Below are 25,497 nucleotides of genomic sequence, written 5' to 3' on the forward strand. Positions count from 1 at the left end.
TTACTGCCAAGGGGAACTGAAGCAGTCAAAGAAAAGGGAGAGAAAAGCAAAGCTCTTCAGCTACACCAAAAACACATCCTAAATCTCGATCCCTTGCCCAGCATCATGTTCTGCATTGCTCGAGATGTCTCCCTGGGGCTTTCCCAGCATCTTTATCAGAGGAGGGACCTTCTGCCACAGTAGCGGCTGGAAATGCCAGAGAGGTCACAGCACCCAGAGGTGATGGGCACTCCATCACAGCTGAGGATGCTGCCAACAGCAGCGGAGGTGGAGGATCCCACAACGGTGTTCTGTGGGAAGGAGCTGAGGATGGGGCCAGGCAGGGTCACCACCACAGGAGGAGGCTCAATGACGACACTGGAGTTCTGGCACTGCCTGATGCAGGGCTCATTGCAGCTGTTGGCCAGTGGGGTGGGGCCACAGGGCCGGCAGGGCTGGCACTGGTTGTAGCAGGACATGTCTCAAGGGCCTGGAGGTGCACCTGCAGAGGATCAAGGAGGAAACAGAGCACAAGGGTGGGTGAGGAGCAGCCTTGTTACCCCGTCAGAAAGGAGCCAAGGCCACTACTGATTGGGGAGCTGGAATCTTGGCCAGGAGACACACAGTCTTCATCACCCTACAAAGAGTAGCCTGGCCCATGGAAGGTGTCTCCTAGAGCATAAACCAAAAGCCCTGTCGGCCACCACTCAGCTTGTCTCTAAGCAGGCCTTCTCCCTGCTTTCCCCTAGCATGACAAGAAGACGCAAACCCAAGGATGGAGAGAGACAATATCAGCTGAGAGGTCCATCGAGGAGAGATCTCACTTTGGAAGAGGAGGAGAAGGAGCTGCAGACTCACCTAGTCCCCAAGGAGAAGGCGGCCAGAGAAGTGGAGTAGAGAGCAGGGACTTGGGCTGGCTTTTATACCTGCCCTTCATTGACGCAGCACCAGAGGCATCCTTTGCAGAGGTAACAATTTTTGCACAAGCTCATCTTGAGTGCAAACCATTGCAGCTAATGATATGGGCTGTGCTTTGGTTTCCTGCACTGCTGCCTTTTCATTTCCAGAGTTGTTCCATGCCCATTCCCCATTCCCCATTCCCCAGTGAAGGCTTCCTGTCATCAGTGGGATGAAAGGCCCCAGGATTTCCAGGGCAGGAATGCAGCAGTGTGGGCAGAAGACTCAGATCAAGTGCTGGACAGGTTCAGAGCAGACGACAATAGCCTGGGTCACTCTGCTCATCTCGCCTCATCTCACCCCAATGGTCACTTACTGTTGCTTCCCCGGATGTATGTGTTGCACTGCCAGGTTTTCACCCCACCCTGCCTAATACTGCCCGGTTCCCAGGGGTCCTCAGAAGAATCCATGGTTCATGGTGTTCCTATGTGTGTTCTTGTCTTCTGTGTACTTGTAAGCAGCCAGGTTTTTGTGAATGCACATGGGAACACAAATTTTTGCATGATTCCATGCCAGCGTGCCTGAGCCTGTGTGTATGTGTCGTTGTGTGTCACTCATCAAGAGGGCATGTGCTGGTTATGGCAGGGATACTGTCCGCTGCTCTATCCATGAGCACCACAGAGCAGCATGTTCCCCGGGGCAAAAGGAGCCCGAGTGCAGCTGAGCGGTGATGGCACCAGCCTGCTGGAGGTGTATCCAGGGAAGAGGCACTGAAATGTAGCCCCTGCCTCCTGACACCTCCTTCTCCTGCCCCTGCAGAGCTCACACTCTGCTGCTGCCTATTTCAGGCCACAACGAGGATGGTTTCACTCCATTTTGGATCCTTAGTTGAATTCAGTGTGACACTATTTAGAGTTCCTCAGCACGGCCTCTCCAGGCCAGGGCACAGCTGCTCTCCCCAATGCTAGAGAGTTCAAAGGACGCGGATTGCATTCTGGGCAAGGAGAAAGGCTGAGCAATCCTGCCCACCTTGTGCTGGCTGCCCCTGAGTGCACTTCTTTCCAATGCAGTGTCGGTGGTGTCTGGGGTGGGACATGGCTCTCTCTCATGTCCATGTCAATGCCAAACGTATTTATGTAGCTTATCAACCTGGTGCGGGGACAGGCAGGGGCTGAGACCTTGGATCAAACAGGTCCTGAATGAAAGGAACATGAAGCCTGACATTGCTGTGCTGTGAGTGGAAGGACAGACCCTGCGGCTTGCACAGGAAAGCCAAAGAACTAATGACCACTTTGGACTTCAGCCAATAAGGTCCATCATGTCCCACATTGGAATCTCAGTCTGAGCCCAGCAACTGTCCCTGGGAGGGAAGGGACATTGGATTCAAGACCACATCCCCCAAAGCCAGCTACTGTCCCACAGGGCTGTCCAGTATAGACCCTCTTTCTGACAAGGGCTGTGCCCAGTGGGGAAATTTTCTAAGGCCATCTCCCCTCCTGAATATCGGTCGCCCTGTGCTCACATCAAGCTTGGAGACAGTACAGCCAAGGGCTTTCCCCCTTGCCTTCGAGAGACCTTAGTGAGATCAGAGCCAGGGAGCTCTGCTGGGAGAGCTCAGCCAGGGCAGGTTCCCCTCTCCGTGGAGCTGCTGTTTCTGAGCTGAGGCTCTAGTGTAGCCACGATAGCTGACTGTTCCTTTTCTATTGCTACCTGAGGGCATCCAGCAGAACCCCGTGCCCTTCCCTTCCACATCTGCTTTTAAATGTCCAAGTTTTGTCCAAGAATGTCCGAGACCTATTCGAGAAAATAAGAGTACTGTTAAAATAGCAAGCACTTGACCTCCAAACCTTCCTGCCATGCCCTGCTGCTGTGCCATTTGCCCTCCCCTTGGCTCCTTCCAGGCCACCAGCATCCCCGTGGCCGAGGTGCCCGTGCCGGGGACAGCCGGTGCCTGCCCTCCCTCACAGCCGGTGTAGCTGCGGGCAGCTCTGCTCCGGCCGGTCTCTGCCCCGGTGCCGCCTTCCTGCTCAGGGCGCAGGGCTGAGCCCCGGGGCGGAACTGGCGGAGGCGGAGAGGAGAGTAGAGGAGGTGGCGGAGAGAAGGGGGCGCGGCAGGAGCAGAAAGCCGAGGCTGGCGGCGGGCAGCGAGGCACGGGCGGCAGAGCGGCAGGATGCAGCGGTACCGGCGCGCAGGGCTGTCGGGGCTGGCCGTGCTGCTGCTGGGTGTGTGGGGCTGGTGGCGGCAGGCAGTGGGCTGTGTGTTACCAGCGCTGGAGCCGGGGCTCTCCTGCTCCTTCTCGAACCTTATTCCCCCTCTGTTCTCCTTTCTACAGACATCCCTTCTGCCCTCAATGAGGACATTCCCTCCCAGATGACCTGTCTCACTCTGTTACTCCATCCATCCATCCATCCATCCATCCATCCATCCATCCATCCATCCATCCATCCATTCCTCCCAGTCCATATCTTTTCCTTATTCCTTTCTCCTCGTCTTTATTCTGTTCTTCCAAACATCCCTCCTACATTCTTGTCTCCAACCAAGCACTCTCAGAGAAATTTTCTCTCCATACTTTGTTCTCTGAACATATCCCCATCATCAGTGACCTGTCTTCTCCCCTCTCCTGGTGCATGACATTTCCTGCTGAAGCAAAGTGATTCTTCTTTTCTTCTTGGCAGTGGCTGCAGGCAGAACCCAGGTGCAGCAAGAGCCGTTGGCAGAGACCACCGAGGGCGCCGGCATCAGCATCAACTGCTCCCACCCCAACATAAAGATCACCTACTTCATCCACTGGTACCGTCAGCTCCTGGGCCGAGGCCCTGCATACCTCGTGAGCAGCCTAAAAGACTCCAAAGAGCTGCGGGACCCGCCGGGGCGGCTGTGGGTGTCGGCAGACCGCCGCTCCAGCGCCCTGTGGCTCGCCCGGCCCCGGCGCGGGGACGCGGCGGTGTATTACTGTGCCGTGGGTCTCCCACGGGGAGAGGAGCCGGGGCTGCAGCCGGGCAGGAACCGGCGCGGGCGGGGCCGGGCGTGTGTGTTGTGGGCGGAGGAACAGCCCTGGGCGGGCCCGCCAGGGGGCGCTGCGCTCCGCCCGCCGGGGCCCCTCCGGACAACCGGAAGGGGTTTCACAGTTCGTTCCCTGTAAAAGCTCAGATATACAATGGAAAACTGAGTCTGCCAGCTACAGAATTTCAGACACCTGCCCAAATGTTCCTGCTAGTGTTACAAAGTCATTGCATGGGGTCAGAAGTTGAAGCTCCCCAGCGGCAGGAGAAGGGCATGTCAAGGTCAGAGGCACCTTCAAACGCTCCCCACAGGGGCTCAGTGGTGAGACCAGGAGCTTGTTTGACAGGATTCAGCACCTTGGCAGCTGGGGCCCAGGAGACAGGGTAAACCGCTTGGCCTGGACACACTGAGCGCAGCCTCAAGGCATGCCAGGTTTCTCCTTGAGGGATGAGTCAGAAAGGGATTTACTGAGTTGCCCTCAGGGGCTGGAGGTCTGAAGGGAATGAGAGCTGGCAGGAGGCCTCTGGTAAGAGGCTGTAGGCTCCAGCCAGGCCCCGGGGAACTCTGTGTGACTGAAGCAGCTGACAGAGGTGGTCAAACCCATGGGCAGAGGCTTCCAAGGCACAGAGTGAAGGATCTGTCTTGCTCCCTGTCCCCGTCCCCTGCGCCATGGGGCTTCCCCCACCTGACCGGAACCGGCATCAGCACCAGCACTGGGCGTGGCATCAGCATCCACCATGGCCCCAGCACCGGCATCACCGGGTCCTCCTTGGAGTCAGTGCCTGGGCTCAGCCCCATTTCTCATCAATGGCTCCTGTGGATCTGTGCTCCTGAAGGCAGCGGACAGCCCCTTGGTCAGCAGACACATGGAGACTGAGATGCTCAGTGCAAGGCAGGGAGGGGAGTGTGGTGTTTCCTACAAGATTCTCTTGCTTCCCCATAAAGTGCTCCCAGTGTTCTGGGTAACGTGGCGTCCTCTGGCCTGTCCGTAAAGGCCTGACAGCTTTGTCTCAGAAATGCCTCACAGACGTAGAATAAGTTGCAATGGCAGTCATCCACCCCAGCGAACCATAAATGTTTGTAAGAGCTCCTTCAAGTTCTCTTTACTGTGGCCTACCACCTGCTCCTCAGCCCTGTCAGGGCCAGACCTTCACCTGGGCTGTAGTGGTTCCCTTGCTTTGCAGCAGTGCTTGATTTTATTCCTCTGACACCAATGGAGACAAAGAATTCACCCCAGAACGCCTTTGGATCCTCCTTCTTGCCTAGGTAGCTGATTCCTTCTGGACATGACAAAGCTGTTTCAAACAGGGCAGTACGTTGCCCCAAAGGAAACACCAATATAGTCAAACAGGGGGACCTCCCCAGGGGGCACATGCTTCTGCTTGTCTTTGTCTTCTCCGTGCATCTCCTAATCATAGTGGGAATAGCCTCATGGTTGTCACCGCAGGATCCTGAGGTAGCTCTTCCTTGGCTGGTTTTCCTTCTTGGAGATCTGCTGTGCCACCACCGTTGTCCCCAGATGCTGGAGGCATTCCATCATTTGTGTTTCCTGCTTTCCTTTTCCCACTTCTTCCTAGGTATGACTGAGTTCCTGATCCTCTCAGCCACGTCCTTTGATCATTCTGTCACCATATGCAAGCTGCTCGGTGAAAAATGCTGTCACGACAAAGAAAGTCTGCTTCCTGCCAGCACTGGGAGCACGCACAGTCGGCTTTATGGTCATCTTTGCCCAGGTGGCTCTGCTGCTGCAGTGCCCTTTCTGCACCAAGAAGGTTGTTGACCAGTTCTACCGAGATGCTGGGCCAGCAGGATCATGGCCTGTTTGGGTTGGGTTGACCTTGGCTGGCTGCCAGGTGCCCACCAAGCTGCTCTGTCACCCCCACTCCTCAGGAGGACAGGGGGAGAAAAGAAGACGAAACAAGAGAAAACAAGCTCATGTGTTGAGAGAAGGACAAGGAGATCACTCAGCCATTACTGTCACGGGCAATACAGGCTTGACTTGGGGAAATCAATTTAATGTATTGACAATCAAATCCGAGTAGGATAACAGAAAATAACAAATCTAACAGCACCTTCCCCCCACCCCTCTCTTCTTCACAAGCTCAACTTCACTCCTGACTTCTCTACTTCCTCCTCCCAAGCATCTCAGGGGGAAGGGGAACGGGGGGTGCAGTCCGTTCATAACGCTTCTTCTCTGCCACTCCTTCCTTCTCGTGCTCTTCCTCTGCTCCAATGTGGAGTCCTTCCCATGGGAGACTTTGTGAACCGCTCCAACACAGGCCCTTCCCATGGATTGCAGTTCTTCATGAACTGCTCCAGCATGGGCCCTTTCCATGGTCTGCAGTCCTTCAGGCACAGATTGTTGCAGTGTGGGTCCCCTGCAGGGCCACAGGTTCCGCCAGAAAACCTGCTGCAGTGTGGGGTCCTCTCCACGGGGCCACAGGTCCTGCCAGCAGCCTGGTCCAGCGTGGGGTCTCCATGGAGTCACAGCTTCCTTCAGGGCACATCTACCTGCTGTGGTGTGGGGTCCTCCATGGGCTGCAAGTGGATATCTGCTCCACCTCTAACCTCCATGGGCTGCAGGGGGACAGCCTGCGTCCCCATGGTCTTCACCATGAACTACAGGGGAATCTCTGCTCTGCGCCTGGAGCACCTCTTCCCACTCCTTCTTCACTGACATTGGTGTCTGCAGGGCTGTTTCTCTCACCTATTCTCACTCCTCTCTTCCAGCTGCTCTTGCACAACTGTTTTTTCCCTTCTTAAATATGTTAGCATAGAGGTCCTACCACTATCGCTGGATGGCTCCGATTTAGTCAGTGGCGGACCTGTCTTGGAGCCGGCTGGAGCTGGTTCTGTTCAACATGGGACAGATGCAACTTCTGTCATCTTCTCACAGAAGCCACCCCTGCAGCCTCCCTGATACCAAACCCTTGTCCAATAAATCAGATACAGTCCACCCCTCACCTCTGTGAATCGCATATTTGAGAATTGTCCTTAATAGATGCATTCATCACACAATCTACAATGTTCACAAACTTCTCTTACATCAACAAAAAAGAATTCCTCACACCAAAATCGAAATAACACCATCACAACACCCACTAAGGTGGGCAATTTACACACACTCCACGCCCCGTCCCTCCACAACAATGACATCAGCAGCAATTCCCCACAATTATTCCACTCTCTGGTCTCTAGCAATGTTTAGTCCATGTTCCAGGGTTCCCCAGGGCTCAATTTCAGGGCCAGTCCTCTTTAATGGTTTCATAAATGATCTGGAGGCAGGAATCAAATGTACCTTGAGTAAGTTTGCCAACGATACTAAACCAGGAGGAGCTGTGGACTTCCTTGAGGGTAGAGAGGCCTTGTAGAGAGATCTGGGTAAACCAGAGCACTGGGCAATCACCAGCCATATGAAAAGCAACAAGATCAAGTGACAGATTCCTCGCCTGGGATGAGGTAATCCTGGTTACACATACGAACCGGGGGATGAGAGGCTGGAGAGCAGCCCCGTGGAAAGAGGTCAGAGGGTTTGGGTCGATGGCAAGTTGAATATGAGTCACCAGTGTGCCCTGGCAGCCAAAAGGGCCAACAGTGTGCTGGGGTGCATCAAGCCCAGCGTAGCTAGCTGTTTTTGGGAGATGATTGTCCCACTCTACACTGCACTAGTGTGGCCCCACCTCGAGTCCTGTGTGCGGTTATGGGCGCCTCAACTTAAGAAGGACAGCAAACTATTGGAGTGTGTCCAAGAGAACGGTGATCAAGATGGTGAAAGGTCTCGAGGGCAAGACTTAGGAGGAGTGGCTGAGGTCACTTGGTAGGTTCAGCTTGGAGAAGAGAAGGCTGAGGGGTGACCTCATTGCAGTCCACAATTTCCTCAAGGAGGGGCAGTGGAAGGGCAGGTGCTGATCTCCTCTTTCTGGTGACCAGTGACAGGACACATAGAAATGGTATGAAGCTGCATCAGAGAAGCTCAGATTGAACATTAGGAAAAGGTTCTTCACTGAAAGGGAGATCGGTCACTGGAACAAGCTCCCCAGGGAAGTAGTCACAGCACCAAGCCTGTCAGAGTTGAAGGAACGTATGGATGATGCTCTTAGTCATATGGTTTAGTTTTAGGTAGTCCTGCAAGCAGCAGGGAGTTGGACGCGATGATCCTTATGAGTCCCTTCCAACTCGGGATATTCTACGGTGCTATGACATGCCAGCACACATAAAAATACATGTGCATATACATCCAGTTACACGGGAACCCCTGTGCAGGCACACACACACACACGTTCACCCCTGAGACTTGTCACCACATAAGTGTTCACATGTGCTTATACACACGTGCACCTATATATATATGCAAGCTCCTGTACAAACACAGATATGTGTTCGTCTGCTCACATGTATGCCCACAGACATACAAACAGACACACACTGACAACACACAAACACTTACCTCCACACCTGCAAAAATGTGTGTGGACACAAACACATGCACAGACATAAACAGAAATGTCCTCGTTCACACGCACGCTGGCAGACACTCACTCTCACGTGTGCATTTGCAAATGCCCACACAAATGCAAATACAGAGGCACAAATATGCCCCCAGGTGCAGACAGATGCATATGCACATGAGGAAGCCCAGCTTCTTCCCACACTCTGAGAAGCAGGACTCCACGGGCAGCTCTCTGCCCCTGTGCCCCTGAGGCAAGTCCTTGAAAGCCTACTGCTAAGAAGACACATGCGGCGCCAGCCACTGTTGGTGGATTTAGTGACAGCAGAGGGCTTTTGGGCTTTTGTGCGTTGGCCGGTAGTTCAACTGATTGTGTTCTCATTACAGGAAAGAGAGAAGGTGTATTGAGGTCCAAGCAGCGGGGTCTTTTTTTGAAATTCAACCATGTTCACATACCAATTCAGTCCATGAGAGACAAAGTCAAAGCTCAAGACCATCCCTATTGCTGCAGCTCCAGGCATTCTCCACTTTACAAGTCAAAATGATCCCGACGTTTTGCAAGCTCCGGCCCATCCCTGGTGATTGCCGTAAGGCAGTTGTGGAGGTCTGGGACCAGTTCCAGGTTCAATGCAGGGAGAGGTGCTGCCCTGACACGCTCACATGGCAGCAAAGGGTTGTGTGCGGGGGGTGAGCCCCATGGCCTGCAGCTGCAAATGCTGGGGCTGGGACACCAGAGAGGAAGCTGGCCTGATGAAGTTGCCTTAAGATAAATACCATCTCTTCAAAAGACAAACTAATATTAATTAGCAGGTGGCATCAGGAGGAGATTTCAAGCTGCCTGAGCCAAGCCCCAACATCTGTCAGTGAACGTGGCTCATTTGAGCTCAGGGAGCTGCTCTGCTGAGGTGACCATCTCCTCATCTGCTTTTAGCACTGGAGCAGCCGGGAGAGCCAGAGGAGTGGTGGCAGAAGGCTGTGCCCAGCACTGCACAGGCACCGGGAGGACAAGCCTTGTGCCCTGAGAACCTCCCAGAAAGGTTGGCATTTTCCAAGGGTCCTCACCTGGCCTGGAAGGCTCCCATTCAGGTCCCCCCAACTGGGACCTGCCTCCCTTGGAAGGAGTCCCTCTCCCAGCTGTGCTCTGCAAGTGCAGCATCAGGAAGCAAGGTGCCAGACAAACGGTTTTTCCGGCTTTGACAAACATGCAGGTATGGCCTGCTCTGAGCAAGCTCTTGAAATTGGTGACCTGCAGAGGTGCTGTCCAACCTAAATTATGCTATGGAAAGAGTAAAGACAGTTGGGTTAGTTGGTTTGTTAAATGCTAAAAGTAAGGAGAGGACAAATGGAGATCCTACCTGTGTTGAGGAAAGTGAGAATGGAAGGGCTATGGTCAAGTGGAAGGACCGTCTCTTTGGGTTTGAGTGTGTTTTTTTCCCCAATGAGCTTGAGATGGGAACGATTTATGAGATGGGATGGGAAGTGTGGCAGGAAACTTGATTTGTTGGTTCCTGAGACATCTTCTTTTGGACAGAGGAAGAAAGTGCCCAGTGCCTCGTTGGGCTGAGTAGGGCAGCTGGTGTCTGCAGGGTGTGGGGGTGTTGACCGTTGTGTTTCTGAGACCTGCGGGTTTGGGTATGCTGAAAGGAGCTTGGGACTAGATACCATGCAGGAGCCAGGAGAGGCCAACCCAGCCAAGGGCTTGAGGATGGAGAGAGAGAGGACGCAGGCATCAGGGAAGGAGACACTCCCAACACGTTGCAGAGGGGGATGTGTCAGAGAGGTGGGTCACCAGGTGCAGGCCTATCCCCCTTTCACCCCTCACCTTGCAAAGGCAGAAGCTGTTGACTGCAGGAGCAACATGTGCCAGTACTGGGGAAGGGAAAACCGCAGCACAGGCATTTGAGATGCGCTAAGAACAAGTATTTTCTCCTCCCCATTTCATTCTTTGTTCCCCTTGCAGAGCCATTTCCGGCAGCTCTGCTCTCTCGGGGCTCTTGGTGGGGACGTGTGGGTTTTCTGAGTCTGTCCCACACATGCAAGAGGATCGGTCTCAGCACGCACATCAGGTATCTCGTCCTCTCTGCCTTCCTGAGGCAACCACTGGGTAAGGATTGTCTTTGACTGGAGGCATGATTCCTCTTCTTCCCAGGAGACCCACACCCCCTCAACACGTCTCTGCGGGGAGCTGCTCTTGAATTATGGGCAAATGCACCTGCTTTCTCAAGATACTGCTACATAGAGAAAAGATGAGACCAAGAAGAAAGAGCTCCTCTCCTGACCATCATAGACCCCTTGCTTTCCTTTTCTCTTGCCACCCATCCACCTCTCTCTGCCTCTCTCTTCTGATCTCTCCGAGCCCAGTGTTTCACAGACATACCATTGCAGAAGCTCTTTTCTATCTTGGTAGTACACCTTTCCTGACCTTGTACTTGTGTTTTGACACACAGGGTTTTTTGAAAGCTGATGCAGGGACATGAAAGCTCTCTCATGCCACTCACGCTCTTAGGGTGTCCCAGTCTCTCTCCAGGCTGGTGCATGTCATGCAGCTTGCCCGGACTATCCATTCCTCCTGCCTCCTCCTCAGGGCCTGGGCTTTCTTTTCCCTCCCTACCTTGACTTCGGAGCCTCCTGAGAGGACAGGGAATGGGGAGCAGCATGAAAGTGCTCACAGGTGTTCCCATGATCTCTCACCATGCTGGAGGTGACCTGGAGCCAGCACAGGAGGGCCAGGCACCACAGGCTCTTCCCTGGGCACTCCAGGCAGCAGGAGAGTGGAAATTAAAAGTGTGGGTGAAAGCACAGCTCTCCTCTGGGGGTATCCCTGTGTTAGGTAGTTGGCATTACTGTGTTGTGGGATCCACGCTGAGCTGAGGTGTGAGGCTGCCTGCTCAAAGATACCGCCTTGCTGTACCCATCCATGGGGCTAGTGCTGCAGAGAAAGGAAAAGGGAGCCTGCTCCTCTGACATTTTGCATCTCCTCTTGTTTTGCATTTCAGAGTCTTTCCCTGCACAGTCACTGACCCTCTTTTTCTTCCAGGCACCATGGGATAGACCACTGTCACCCAGCAAGAAGCACAAGTCACAGCGAAGCAGGGAGACACCTCTGAAACCACCTGCACCTACCAAACCTCCAGCTTTGATGCCTTGCTCTGGTACAAACAGAAGAAAGGACAAGCTCCACAGCGTATCTCCTATCAGGCAGCAGCTGGCTACAAGCCCAGTGGCTGTCTCACCACCGTGCTGAACACCACCGAGAAATACAGCCTCCTCCAGCTGGAGAAAGTCGAGCTCTCTGACAGTGCCTTCTACCTCTGTGCTTTGCATGACACCCCGGTGCAGGGAGCTTCCTTGGCTGTGCAAGAGCCCAGGGGAGGGAGGGGATGGGTCTGAGCTTGGGGGAAGGGGCCCTCAGGTGTCCCTTGGCAGCGATGCTTCCCCTGTTCACCCAGGGATTTGCAAGACAAGATCCTCTTCCAGGAGAGGACAGTGCCAGTGGCCTGAGAAGAAATAGAAGGGTGGTGAAAGACTCTCAGGTTCCCTTGTTTTCACCAGGGGTTATGTGGTTATTCTGCCCAATGGCTCTGGTGAGCTGGTGGGCAATGCAGGAGGTTGTGGGGGTTTGTGCAATGGTTCCTCACTGCTGCTCTTTGCTTTCTGGATCTCCCTGCTGCACACTGCTTCCTCAGGGTTTCCTGTGGGCCTGTTTCTTTGAGTCTCTGCTCTGAGACGTGTCCCTTAGCGGCTGGAGTTCAAAGAAAGATGGAAAACCTGCCCTCTGGCAATGCTCCTTCCTGGAATTACATGATTGCAATAATCTTCAAAAATACTCAGAACCACCATGCGGACCCTCCAATTGCTGCATGGCCGTGTGCTGAGATCTGGAGGACCTGCTCTCCCCAGTGCACTCTGCCCATCCTTGGAGCCCTTCTCATGCAGTACCTCATAGGTTTCCCGCAGCCCTGCCCCATTTCTTCTGCAGTGTGACCAGACTGTACAGCTCTATGCAAGATCTCGGTAGGGGAGTAGACCAGCAAGCGGAAGTGAGTAACAGGCTCCGTGAGGAGAAGAGCTGGCCTTAGGGAAAGCTATTTCATGATTCCAACATCAACCTGTGAGTCCCCTTAGCCTTGCACATCTGTGTAACTGCTGGGCTGTGCAGGAAATTCTTTCGGGGTAGAGGGTGTATAGGTGGGCTGCCCTTACTACCCTTGGCCTTGCGTTCAGGCCGTGTGCCCTCATTCAGGGGACAAGTGTGAGGACAAGGATGAGAAGGCCGGATGTTGCTCTGAAGGCTTTTTCTCACACCATCTTTGCTCCTGCATCCTTGGGGGCCACCTTCTGACTGAGCTTCTTTTCCCACCACAGGGCTATCCAGAGCAGGAGGAATTCCCTTCTGCACAGGCTTGTGAGCTGCTGACCTCTCAGAGCCTCCAGCAGCACTGGGGAGCACTCTCTAAGGGAAAGCAATGGTCAGTCTCCTTGTTGCAGGACGTGTTCTGATGCCAAGAGATTCCATGTGAGCAGAGATGCTGGAATACAGGGCCTGATACCCACTGGCTGTGGAGGAGATGAGTATATCTTCCTCAGCTCCAAGGGACAGTGATTGGAAGGGACCCATTACCCCATGTCCCACCCTCCCCTTCCTCTTCTGCTTGTGCCCGCACCTTATCCCCCACCACCCGAGACAATGCCTTTCTTCCTTGGCATACAAGGCAATGTTGACCATGAAAATGATTACACGAAAGCAGACGTAAGTATGAGAAATCTTTAATGACTCTGAGGTGGAAAGAAGTACACTTGTAGAGGAGGTGGCCAGAGCAGGGAGAGGACCAGCAGATGACAGAAGTCTGCTGCCATTGCCCACAGTTGAGACCCCACAGGCCTGTCCCACAGAGGGTGAGGGGCCAGCAGATGCCCCACGGCGGCTTTGCACGTCTTATGGCCTAGAAGAACAAAAAATACCAGAAGAAATGGGAGAGAGAATAAGGCACGGAAGTTAGACTTTGGCCAGATTTTCAGTGAAACCCAGCAGCTCTCCTTTGGAAGGGCAGCAATGGATGCTCAGCCTCCCTAAAATCAATGGCCAGGAGCTTTGTCTTCAATCCAGCATCAGGTTCCTGGGGGCCCTTGTCAGGGCTGTCACCAGCGCATTTAGCAGGGGGGACACCTTCTGCCATAGTAGCGGCTGGAAATGTCAGAGAGGTCACAGAACCCAGAGTTGATGGGCACTCCATCACAGCTGAGGATGCTGCCAACGGCAGCGGAGGTGGAGGATCCCACAACGGTGTTCTGCGGGAAGGAGCTGAGGATGGGGCCGGGCAGGGTCACCACCACGGGGGAGGGCTCGATGACGACAGTGGAGTTCTGGCACTGCCTGACACAGGGCTCATTGCAGCTGTTGGCCAGTGGGGTCGGGCCACAGGGCCGGCAGGGCTGGCACTGGTCATAGCAGGACATGTCTCTGGGCTGCAGGAGCACCTGTGAGAGAGGGCAGAGAGGCAGTAGAGCACATACATATTTGAGGAACAGTCTGCCAGGAGTCTGTCACTCCACCACAAGCGTGTCGAAGGCATCTGCTGAGCCAGGAGCTAGAAACTGTGCAGTGAGGCAAAAGGGTTACCAGACACAGTACTGTGAGGATCACCCCGGCCCAACCAGGCTGCTGCCAATCTTTTCAGTGAAGGGCAACCTCAGCCAAGTGCCAAGTCCTCTTTCAAGATAATGCAAAGTGTCTCCAAGCCCAAGGAGGCTGCTGCCTATCTCTTAAGAGAACAGCTCCCTCAACCAAGTCCCAGACACTCTCTGACTCAGACCTTCATCCTTCTTCCCCTTCTCATGGAGAGCAGCACCACAGCCCACTATAGGAGGGAGGAGTACACACCTGCATGAGCAGAAAACAACGCAGGGAAAGGGCTTCAGACTCACCTGGTTCCCAAGGAGAAGGAGGAGAGAGAAGTGGATGGGAGAACAAGGAGTTGGGCTGGCTTTTATGGTGGCCCTGACCTGCCCTGGGCCGAGAGGTAGCTTCTACCGAAGTGGCATTGTCTAAGCTGCTCATGATGAACAGAAAACATCCCAGCTAATGACATGGGCTGGGTAGCTGTTTTCTCAATGCCGCCTTCTCATTTCCTAGCTTATGCTGTCCGCCTTCCCTCACGGAGTCTTCTTCTGAGTGCTGGGATTGTGAGACCCCATGATTTCTGGGGCAGGAATGTGTCAGTGCCTGCTGCAGCCTCAGCTCAAGTGCCGAATGGGTGCAGTGCAGGCAAGTGATGTTGGCCTGGGGCACACTGGTGGGGTGGTCTGTGGCTGCATTGACAGGAATGAGCCAAACTACTCCCAACTCTGCAATCCTTGGTCGGTCTCCCAAGAACGTACCTTGTCTTTCCCTCCCATCTCACTCCAGTGGTCACTTGTAGGGTGCAGGTGGGCTGCACTGCTGGGTTTCATAGACTCTTCAAATCTTTTAAGCAGGAAACTAAGCAGCCCTCCCCAAGCTATGGGTATTAAAGAGCTGTAAAATTATTTCCCCCATTATTTCAATGCTGATGAAAATCAAAGTTATGCGGGTCCTCTACCAGCACCGGGATATAGCTCTGCCCTGGTGAGGCCACATCTGGAGGAGGAATTTCTTTACTTTGAGGGTGACAGAGCACTGGAACAGGCTGCCCAGAGAGGTGGTGGAGTCTCCGTCTCTGGAGACATTGAAAACCCATCTGGATGCGTTCCTGTGCAACCTGCTCTAGGTGAATCTGCTCTGACAGAGGGGTTGGACTAGGTAATTTCCAGAGGTCCTTTCCAACCCCCATCATTCTATGATTCTGTGATGACCTCCCTTGACCTGCTGACCACACCCTTCTTAATGTACCCAGGAGACCACTGTCCCTCTTGGCCACAAGGACACATTGCTGCCTCACAGTCAACTTGCTGTCCACCAGGACTCCCAGGTCTCTCTCTACAGAGCCACTTTCCAGCAGATCAGACCCTATCGTGTTATTCCTCCCTTGGTGTAGGACCCTACACTTGCCCTTGTTGAACTTTATTAGGTTCCTCTCCACCCAAGTCTCCAGCCGGTCCATGTCTTGCTGTATGGCACCACAGCCTTCTGCTATGTCAGCCAGTCCTCCCAGTTTTGTATCATCACCAAACTTGCTGAGGGTACACTCTGTCCCCTTACCCAGGTTGCTGATGGATGCATTGAACAAGACTGGGCCCAGCACTGACCCCTGAAGAACACCCACTGGTTACAGGCCTCCAACTGGACTCTATGCCACTGTTCCTGGTCTCAAGGACATAGGATTCCTCAAGACTGGTCTTGGCTTGTAAAGACTGAGGCAAAGAAGGCATTCCGCACCTCAGCCTTTCCATGTCCTGTGTTGCCAGGCTGCACAGCATCGGAGAAGGCCCACTCATTCAGCAGGGGGACTACAGTTCCTCTAGCCTTCCTTTTGTCACCTGTGTCCTTAGAGAATCCCTTCTTGTTGCCTTTGACAGCTGTTGCCAGAGTCAGTTCCACTTGGCCTTTGCCTTTCCTAACCTCATCCCTGCATGCTTGGACAGTGTCCCTGGAGTCCTCCCCAGTTTCCTCTGCTCACTTCCTTCTTGTGTTTTAGTTTGGCCAGGAGCTCCTTGTTCATCCATGCAGGCCTCCTGGCATGCTTTCCTGACTTTCTGCTCATTGGGATGGCCTGCTCTTGAGCTTGGAGGAAGTGGTCCAGATGTCTTAAGCCTCTGTTGCCTCCAGGGCTATACCCCACAGGAATTTTCCAAGCAGGTCTTTAAAGGCACCAAAGCCTGCTGTCCTAAAGGCCCAGGTTATGAGCTTGCTATTTACCCTCCTCAGTCCCCTTGGGATCATGAACTCCACCATTTCACGGTCACTGCAACCCAGGCTGCCTTTGATCTTCACATCCACAACAAGCTCTTCCTTCTTGATACCTATGAGGTCCAGCAGAACACCTGTCCTCATGGGATCCTCTATCACTTGGGGGATGAAGTTGTCATCCATGCACTTGAGGAAACGTGCTTATGTCCTGCTGTGCTGCTCCTCCAGCAGATATTGGGGTGGTTGAATTTTCCCATGAAGGCCAGTGAATATCAGACTGCTCCTGCCTGCCTGTAGAGGGTCTCCTCTGCTGGTTCTTCTTGGTCAGGTGTCCTATAGGAGACACCCACTACAGTATGTTCTTTATCTGTCTTCTCTTTAATGCTTACCCACAAGCTCTTGGTTGGCATATCACCCATCCTCAGGCAGAGCTCCATGCACTCCAGCTGCTCTCTCACAGAAAGAGAAAGTCCCCCTCCTTGCCTTTTCAGTCTGTCTTCTGAAAGAGCCTGTATCCCTCCACTGAAACATGCCAGTCATGGGAGCCATCCCACCCTGTCTCCATGATCCCAACATGATCGTAGCCGTGCAACTGCTCACTGATCTCTAACTCCTCACATTTATTCTCTTTAAGGGCAATGAACTGTTTTGTAGTTGTAAACCCGTAGGTGGGGCAGAAGCCTTCCGCTTGGTGCCAGAAGTCACCAGCATCCATCCTCCAATTGTCCTCTGCAAATCTGCTTTTAGGAGTCTACAAGCAGTATTCAGTTTTTAAGAACCATCTTTTAAAAGCACAGGAACAGGCAATTCCATTGTGTTTCATGTTAAGCAAGCAGGGCAGAAGACCTCATGGAACTCAAGAGGAAAAAGAAATTGTAAAAACTCTGGAAGGAAGGTCAGGCTTCGCAGGAAGGTTATAAAGGTGTGGTTCACATATGCAGGGAAAAGGCAGGAAAGGCCAAGGCTCAATGAGAGTTGAGAGTTGGCCCGTCTTGTGTCAGTCAACAAGAAAGGATTTTTAAGTACGTAGACAGCAAGAGGAGGTCTAAAGGAAACACTGAACAAATACCTGTTGAAGATGGTCACTTGACTGAAGTCCTGTTGAACTACTTAGATATCCTTCTATGATGAGGTCACCCACCTAGTGGATGAAGGGAAGGTGGTGGATGGAGTTTTTCTGAATTTTACTAAGGCTTTTAATAGTGTCCCTATCCTTCTGGAAAAGTTGGGAAGTCAAGTGAGTTCTGGAGAGTCAACTGTGGGATGAGCAGGAATATGGTGTGCTGGGAGAAAAACTGACTGAAAGGCAGGGCTCAAAGGGTTGTAGTGAATGGGGCTACATCTGGCTGATGACCAGTCAGCACTGGTGCTCCTCAGGGCTCAATTCTAGGGATGGTTCTGTTCAATATTTTGATCAGTGATCTGGATGTAGGAGTTGAGTGTGCCATGAGCAATTTTGCTGATGATACCAAACTGGGAGGTGTTGAGGCGTCTCTGGAGGGACAGGAGGCCTTGCAGAGGGATCTAGGTAAATCAGAGCATTGGGCAATCATTAATGGCATGAAATTTAACAAGTCCAAATGACAGATTCTGCATCTGGGATGGAGTAACACCAGACACAGGTATAAATTTGGAGAGGAGTGGCTGGAGCTGCCCTGCAGAAAGGGATCTGGGGGTGCTGGTTGTCAGCAGGCTCAAAAGGAGTCAGCAGTGTGCCCTGGAGGCCAGAGGGCAAACCACAGCCTGGGGTGCATTAACACAGTCCAACCAGCCGGTCAAGAGAGGGGATTATCCCACTGCATCAAGCACTGGGGTGGCCTCCCCTTGAGTACCGTGTGTATTTCGGGGCCCCACAAGTTAAGAAGGAAGTGAAGGTGCTTGAATGCATCCAGAGGAGGACAACAAAGCCTGTGAAAAGGCTGGAAGGAATGTCCCATGAAGAGTGGCTAAGAACTTTGGGCTTGTCTAGTTTGGAGAAAAGGAGTCTGAGAGGTGACGTCATGGCTCTCTATAGCTTCCTGAGGAGGGGAAGTGGAGAGGGAAGTGCTGATGTCTTCTCCCTGGGATCCAGTACCACGACACAGAGCAATGGTTCAAAGCTGCATCAGGAGAGGTTCAAAGTTGTCATTAACAAACAGTTCTTCACCAAGAGAGTGGTCATACACGGGGACAGGCTTCCTAAAGAGGGGGTTGATGCCTGTCAGTAGTTAAGAGGCATTTTTGGACAATGCCCTTTATAACATGCTTTAACTTTTTTAACTTGCAACTGCTTGACGACTGACGAATGCCCACTGCTTGCTGTTTGTTATGCCTGAGAATATTCTGTGGTCTTACAGTTGCTGGCAACTGCTGCCTAAGGAAGTGCTCTGGAAAGATCCTTTTAGCAAATTTGTGGAGGACGTAAGGTTTGCTCTTCTGCTCATTTACAGAGCTTTAGGTAAAGCAGGGATGGACTATTTGGGGGAAAAAGAAGCACCTAGTCCATGAAAATTAGCACGAGCAACTATGGGGGCTGTAATGACCTGGGAAAGACAGGAGGACTGACACAGTCCTCTCTTTGGATGCTGAAATGAGGGACATTCTCCAGACACCAGGTTTGCTGGCCTATGAGAAAGCTTAGGTGTATACAAACGCTCTGCAAAAGTACTTCTCCCACAAGAAGCAGAGCAATCAGAAAAGGCAGACAATAACTGCTGCTTTTCCAGAGAAAAACCAGACAGAGGTGGATAAGCCCCTGGAGACTCCTGAGGACTCCAGCCCTGTTGTTCAGGAAGTGCCTGATAATATGCATCCACGGTATTGGAAGAATGCGCAAGTGCTCCTAGGTGAACTAGGGCAGCACAAGCCTGTTTCTTCTTGGGAAAACCAGGGAAGTTTTGTGTACAAAAGAGATGTCATTAAGGGGTCCCACCTGCATGATTTAGTCCAAGGTATCCTTCAGACTTGTGTCCCATCTGAGAAGACCTGAAGACTAGGATGTGTTTAGGAAAGCCATGGCTGCGGTGAATGTCCCCTCTGGCATCATGGATCATACAACAACCACGGTCTCTGGGAAAACTAAAAGTGACTGAAGATGTCCAAGAAGCATCCCAGACATCTTGTAATATGAGGGTGATACCTAAAACTCAGTGGCACATGCTCTAAAGTTTACTGTTGAAATAAAAATATTCATGATGCAGTAGTATCCGCAGGCCATGAGGGAGAGATGCTGCAGTTTCTTCCTCTGGAAAGCACTTTCTGTAGCATTGTGATTTTCAAAGGCAATGATGCTTTCAGGAAAGAGAGCACTCTTTGAGTGGGGGGTAACCACATGAGTCAAAAAACTCTGTGTGGTTCTGATGTGCCAAGAAAATTGCTAGCCAGTGCACTCCAGTCTGGTTACGAGGGTGTGTAGTCACCACCACGCTCACTGGTCTTGCGGGAACATGGGCCCTAGGGAGCTAGTTCCTCAGCTAAGCGCCCAGAAATGTTTTCCTGGTGTAGGGCTCTGCTAAGAAAAAACAAGAGAGTTGCTCCATCTCAGACTGCGATCTCATCCCTGTGTTACCACTGGACTCAGCACTGACTCCTACAGAAGAGGGAGAGGTGGGGAGAGGTGTCCCCAGTCCTAACCCCATGCAGGAATCACTCTGTCCTCTGCCCTGGTCCTGTGCTGCTGTTGGTGTGTGGCATTTGTGTGAGGGCAAACTCCCACAGCACATGGGCACAGAGTCTGCAGTTGTGGGATGCCCTTGGCCTGTGTGTGAGGAGCAGCAGTGCTGCATGGAGCACAAGGGTCACTTCAGCCCCAGGGTTCTGGGAATGCTGAAGGAGGTTGGTGCCAGGGGAAAGGCACCCCAGCGTGTAGCCTGTGTTTGGGCTGGTGCGTGCCCTATGCCGTTCAGAGACAGCTCATGGATCCTGCTGAGGGTTGAATGAAATCCCACTGTTGCTGCCATGTCTCCATGAAGCTGGAATATCTCCTCTCACACAGCACCTTTCTGGACTAGACTGGGGTTGTGGCACTTGTGGGGCTGCAGAGTTCCCGCACCTCAGGAAAGCTCTGCTTGAGGAAGACAAGGCAGCACAGAGCAGTGCTGCATCTTTGGGCACCAGTCACTGTCCTAGGCCTGCCTTCAGCCAAGGGGTGCTGGGTTCACTGGGACAGGGGACTCCAGTGAGTGGCCTACTGTAGCTGATACCAATAGTAACTTGTGAACACCTCAGCCCTACATATCTGGGCAACAGATGGGCCATGACAGATGCTGGAGAGTGATAGAATTGCATGGGGAAGCTGTCCCTGCTGCTCGTGCATGGCATACTGACCATGTCCCCTAGATCAGGTGATGGAGGGAAGCGGCAGGTGGAGTAGGCAATGTGGGCCATCCCCAAGGCTATTCACCCATTCCCAGTTCCTGCCATCCTTTGGGAACATGGTTTTCTGAGCCTCCTTGCCCAGCACAGCTCCACCCAAAGCAAGAGGAGCACTCTTCCCCAAGAGCTTGTGGGACTGCAGATTTCCCAGGCCTCCTACATGCCCACAGTTCCTCTCTCGAGGACAAGAGTTGTCAGGATTCCCTTTCACATCACACGGGCCATGGCAAAGGGGCTATTTCTGAGCCGAGCTGCAGCAAGGCAAGGACTGATGGCCGTTGGCTGTGGAGTAACCAGGGATGTCTTCTTCAGCTTCAAGAGGCAGTGCCTGAAAGAGGACTCGCTGCAGTGTGTCCCACCCTCCAATGCCTCTAGGAGTGATGAAAGGTTCCCCTGTGCCCCCACCTAATTCCTCCTGGAAAGCAATGGTTTTCTCCTTCCACAGTCAGTGTGCAGATGGAAAGACCATATAAAGGGCACAGGCAGGGTTGCAGTAGTTGTTTAATGAGTCTAAAGAATGAGAATGAGTCTAAAGAATGTGATCATTCCAAGTGGAGGCCCCCAGCGTGGGGAGCAGAAGGAGCAGACAAGAATGTGTTCCCCATTTCCTGTGGCAGAGTTCCCACAGGGCATCTGTTGACCTGCCCATCAAAGGGAGACAGGCTAGCAGGTTCCTCCAGGCCGGTTTCTGAGGTCTTCACAACAAGGCTTTAAGGGAAGCACAAGACATCAAAGAAAAGATAGAAAAAGGGTGAGAGGAAGACCGGAAAGGTAAATATTGTCTGTGTTTTCAGAGACACCAGGTTGGCATCTTCACATCTGTACTTGCAGGGAGAGTCAGAGATGGTCAGCTGCTTTTAAAAAAAATGGCATGAAGTCTGATCCTCTGTTCAGCACCATGTTCTGAGTTCCAAGGGGTCCTTACGGGGAGCCGTTGTCAGCATGTTTAGCAGGGGGGGCATCTGCTGCCACAGTAGCGGCTGGAAATGCAGGAAAGGTCACAGCAGCCAGAGTTGATGGGCACTCCATCACAGCTGAGGATGCTGCCAACAGCAGCGGAGGTGGAGGATCCCACAACGGTGTTCTGTGGGAAGGAGCTGAGGATGGGGCCAGGCAGGGTGACCACCACGGGGGAGGGCTCAATGACGACGGTGGAGTTCTGGCACTGCCTGACACAGGGCTCATTGCAGCTGTTGGCCAGTGGGGTGGGGCCACAGGGCCGGCAGGGTTGGCACGGCTGGCACTGGTCGTAGCAGGACATGTCTTGGGTTCAGAGGTGCGCCTGCGAGACAACCAAGTGAGGAAGCAAAACAACGGGTTGTATGAGGAACAGCCTGTCACAGCACCATGAGAGAGAGAAAGAACATGCAGGGCTGGGAGACGGAGGCTGTGCCAAGAATGTGAGGACTTCTTGGCCTCATTCTGACAGGGCCCAAAAAAAGCCACCAGCTCCTACACAGCTACTGCCTGGACCCTGAGTCCAGAAGCCACCTCAGCAGAGTCCCAGCCTCCCTCCATGTCTAACCTTCTCCCTGCTTCCCCCTCCCATGACAAGCAGCCCCATGAGCTGGCAGAGAACAAAGCTGGTATCAGCTGAGAGGTCAGCTGAAGTGAGACCCCCTTTTAGAGACAGTGGAAAAGAAGGTTCTTCAGACTCACCTGACTCCCAAGGAGAAGGAGGCAAGAGAAGTGGATGAGAGAGTGAGGAGCTGGGCTGGCTTTTATCATGCACCTTAACTGCCCCAGGCTGCCAGAGGCATCCCTTGCAGAGGTGATTCTTTGCTGACAAGCTCATCTTGAATGCAAAACATCCCGAGCAATGCTATGAGCTATGTTTTGGCTTCCTGGATTGCTGTCTTTCCATTTCCTGCTTTATGCCAGGCACATTCCCCATTGGAGGCATCTTTTACATGACAGGATGAGAGCCCCAAGCATTTCCGGTGCAATACACGTTGGCGTGGGCAGACGACTCACCTCACATGCTGGAAGAGTCCAGGAAGGGTCACTCAAGACACACTAAACAGATGCTTTGACAACACACACACACACACACACACATACTCACACACTAATCTAGACCTCCAGGCATCTAGAGTGAAATGAGGAGACTCAAGACACCCAATGAGAGGCTGCCTACACTGTCCAGGGCACAGGACATGGACCTGACAGAGTCATCTTCTGCAAATCCTGTTTGAAAGAGTTCATTGTAGCTGAGGGAAGACTGATGTGCACTCAGGGAGAGCCAGAGATGCAGCTGAGGAGAGTGACATACCCAGCTTGATGCCATTCACCCACACAAAAGCCCTTTCCCTGCTACCCATCTGCGCCTGAGTACCAGGGACATGGATATGGGGTTTAGCCGTGGGATAGAGGTGTTTGTAGGCTCTGGTGGAAGAGCCTGTGGGTTCACTTCTGACCGTGTGATGAAGCAAGCCATGTGCAGGTGACCAGGTAGACAGGCCCTGCTGTGAGCTTATGCTAGCTGAGGAGTTCAGAGGCAACCATTGGTCATTTGCAGGATCGGTGTCTCCAGAAAGATGATTCATTCCATTTCCTGTGGACATCTGCTTAGGATGGGACAAGTCCCCTGTGTGAGCTGATGTCTCTCTACTGACTGTGGGAAGAGTCTGTTGGAGTGGGTCCAAAGAAAGGCTCCAAAATGATCCGAGGGTTGGAACACCTCTCCTGTGAAGAAAGGCTGAGAGAGGTGGGGTTGTTTAGCCTGGAGAGGAGGAGGCTCTGGGGAGACCTTCTTGTGGTTTTGCAATTTTTGAAGGTGGCTTATAAGAAAGAAGGAGAAAGATATTTTACCAGGACCTGTAGTGAAAGGCCAAGGGTCAATAGCTTAAAACTGAAAGAGGGTAGATTTAGATTGGACTAAGGAAGAAATTATTCTATGATGAGGGTGGTGAGAAACTATAAAAGATTGACTGGAGACGTTATGAAAGCCCCATCATTGGAGGTGTTCAAGGTGAGGTTTGGTGCAGGCTCTGAGCAATGTGATCTAGTGAGAGATGCTGCTGGCCATGACAAGGGATATTGAACTAGATGGTCTTTCAAGGTGCCTTCCCATGGGTGCAAATGCATACATGAGCAGAGCAAGAGGAACATGTACGTGAGCATGAACCTGCACACACACCGCTGAGAACTAGGGCAACCAATGCCAGCTCACAGCCTCTTGGGATGACTTCAGGCAAATCCTTCAGACCCCACAGTCAAGGCAATGAATCAGGCACCATCAGCTTTAGTGAGTTCAAGAGCTTGACGCTGGTTCAGTCAATTGTTTTCTCACTAGAAAAGAGAGAGAAAGCACAGTGGAGTCGAAGCTGCCATGACCTTTCCAGATATTGAGCTTCTCCATGTCCCAACTCTGTGCGTCAGGCATAACAAAAAATCTAGAGAACATCCATATTGCTGCAGCTACAAAGAATCTCCACATTACAATTGAAAAAAACTCCTCCAGCCTTAGATGGTCCCGGGTGTCCTAAGTGATCTCTTTAAGGGCGATGTTGGGGTGTGGGACTTGCCCCAGCACTGTAAAGGGTACAGTGCCTCAGTGGTGAGCCTGGGACAAGCCCGACTCCCCACAGGCTGCAAAAACTGAGGCTGGAGCACCAGAAATGACATGGACTGATCCCACAAATAAAGTCACTCAGCATCTTCAAAGCATTCCTTAAAATGCTATTTACTAGCACTAAGACTAGAAAGAGAGGACCATGTGGATAACCTTAAATCCCGCCAGAGACTGGGAACTCCAAGATGGGAACTCCAACAACACCTGCTGTTCTGTCCAGTGACCATTTGGAGGTCACTTCCCATGATGGTGAAGACACACGGGCCCTAGCAACAGACCACAGCAGTGAAATGGGAAGCATAGGTTGAGGCAGCTCTGGCCCTGCCTTCTGTACAGCAGTCACAGGATGGTTCTCGCTCTGCACCTGTAGGAAGTGAGTATGAAGATGAAGCAGTGGAGGGTCTCATCACCAATACTGAAGGTAATCACGGCCATGTGATTAATCATGGCCAATCACGGCCAGCACAAGCCATGTCCAGGGCAGCTTGTGAATCAGCTAAGAAGTGGAGGATGTGCTTGGGCCTGCAGGAAGCCAAATGGGAGGTGAGTATTGCATGCAGAGAAGGAGACAGGGAACTGGCCAGCCATGTGCCTGCCGCCAGCCAGATGCACACAGCCTTATGCACGATGGCCTCATAGTGCAGTGGGTTGCAGAGAGTCAAGCAGTGGCCGTAGGACATGAGATCGTAGAGGAAGCATTGAGCACTTCCCAGGAGCCAGAAGTATAGCTGGGCCATGCAGCTGTGGAAGGAGATGTGTATGTCCCCTGGCCTGAGAAGTCATCCAGCACCTTTGGAAGGAAGGCACCAGAGAAGAGAGACTGCAACTTTTGGTCTTCAGTCATTCTGAGCTACACTTCATCCACCATAATTCCCTCTCAGTGGAGGACATGGGTGGGAGGATTACCATCCTTGCACTTGTACAGTTTTTGCCAAGGCAACTGAATTTTCATGGTGGGAAATAAGATATGAGACTGTAGTGGCGGCCAAGAGGTAGTTCCACGGATCATAAGGGATGAGACGTACAGGCTAAAAAGTGCTCTGCTCCCAAGAAAGGCAGCCAATTCCTGAGTTGCACATTCTTTAGGGGGACCAATGAAGCAGTCAAGAGCTCTGCACCTGCCTTCAGCATTCATGGGAAGTGCTCCCAGTACCCTCATCCTTGCTGATCTTCCCGTTCTCCTGCACGGTCTCTATCACAGCAATTTGATCTCCTTCAGAAATCAACTGTCCCCACTTCCATGCTGACCACTCTCAGCTCCCACATGCTTAGCTCCAGTTTCGAGCCTTGATACCTTCAGCGGCATAGATAACTACCCTGCTGCTGCCTCCAGGCCATGGCCCCTAAATTAGGTGGTGAAGGGGAGAGGTCATGCCAAAGGCTGTTCCCTGCATGACCACTCCTGCTATTCTGCCAGCA

The 25,497-nt window shown here is 52.6% G+C and overlaps 2 protein-coding genes and 1 gene segment (V, D, J or C); 1 reads left to right on the plus strand and 2 right to left on the minus strand.

The window, feature by feature from the left end:
- The first annotated feature begins 3,046 nt into the window (after window positions 1-3,046).
- LOC134524705 (T cell receptor alpha variable 26-2-like) lies at window positions 3,047-5,169 on the plus strand. The segment is given in 3 exon segments: window positions 3,047-3,098; window positions 3,552-3,835; window positions 5,146-5,169. Coding segments are annotated over 3 exon segments (360 nt in total).
- Window positions 5,170-13,477: 8,308 nt separating this feature from the next.
- Window positions 13,478-13,783, minus strand: LOC134524423 (feather keratin Cos1-1/Cos1-3/Cos2-1-like). Its single transcript, XM_063354458.1, has one exon. The coding sequence runs from the start codon at window positions 13,781-13,783 to the stop codon at window positions 13,478-13,480; it is 306 nt and encodes a 101-aa protein (XP_063210528.1).
- A 7,667-nt stretch (window positions 13,784-21,450) lies between these two features.
- Window positions 21,451-21,765, minus strand: LOC134524422 (feather keratin Cos1-1/Cos1-3/Cos2-1-like). The gene has a single exon (XM_063354457.1). It carries the CDS (start codon window positions 21,763-21,765, stop codon window positions 21,451-21,453), a length of 315 nt encoding a protein of 104 aa, XP_063210527.1.
- Window positions 21,766-25,497: the final 3,732 nt, after the last annotated feature.

This window comes from Chroicocephalus ridibundus, chromosome 17 (genome assembly GCF_963924245.1).
Source record: "Chroicocephalus ridibundus chromosome 17, bChrRid1.1, whole genome shotgun sequence".
In the NCBI taxonomy this organism is placed as follows: Eukaryota; Metazoa; Chordata; class Aves; order Charadriiformes; family Laridae; genus Chroicocephalus; species Chroicocephalus ridibundus.

Coding starts and splice junctions, on each gene's coding strand:
- LOC134524423 (XM_063354458.1), bottom strand. CDS start 13,783: ATGTCCTGCTATGACCAGTGCCAGCCCTGCCGGCCCTGTGGCCCGACC.
- LOC134524422 (XM_063354457.1), bottom strand. CDS start 21,765: ATGTCCTGCTACGACCAGTGCCAGCCGTGCCAACCCTGCCGGCCCTGT.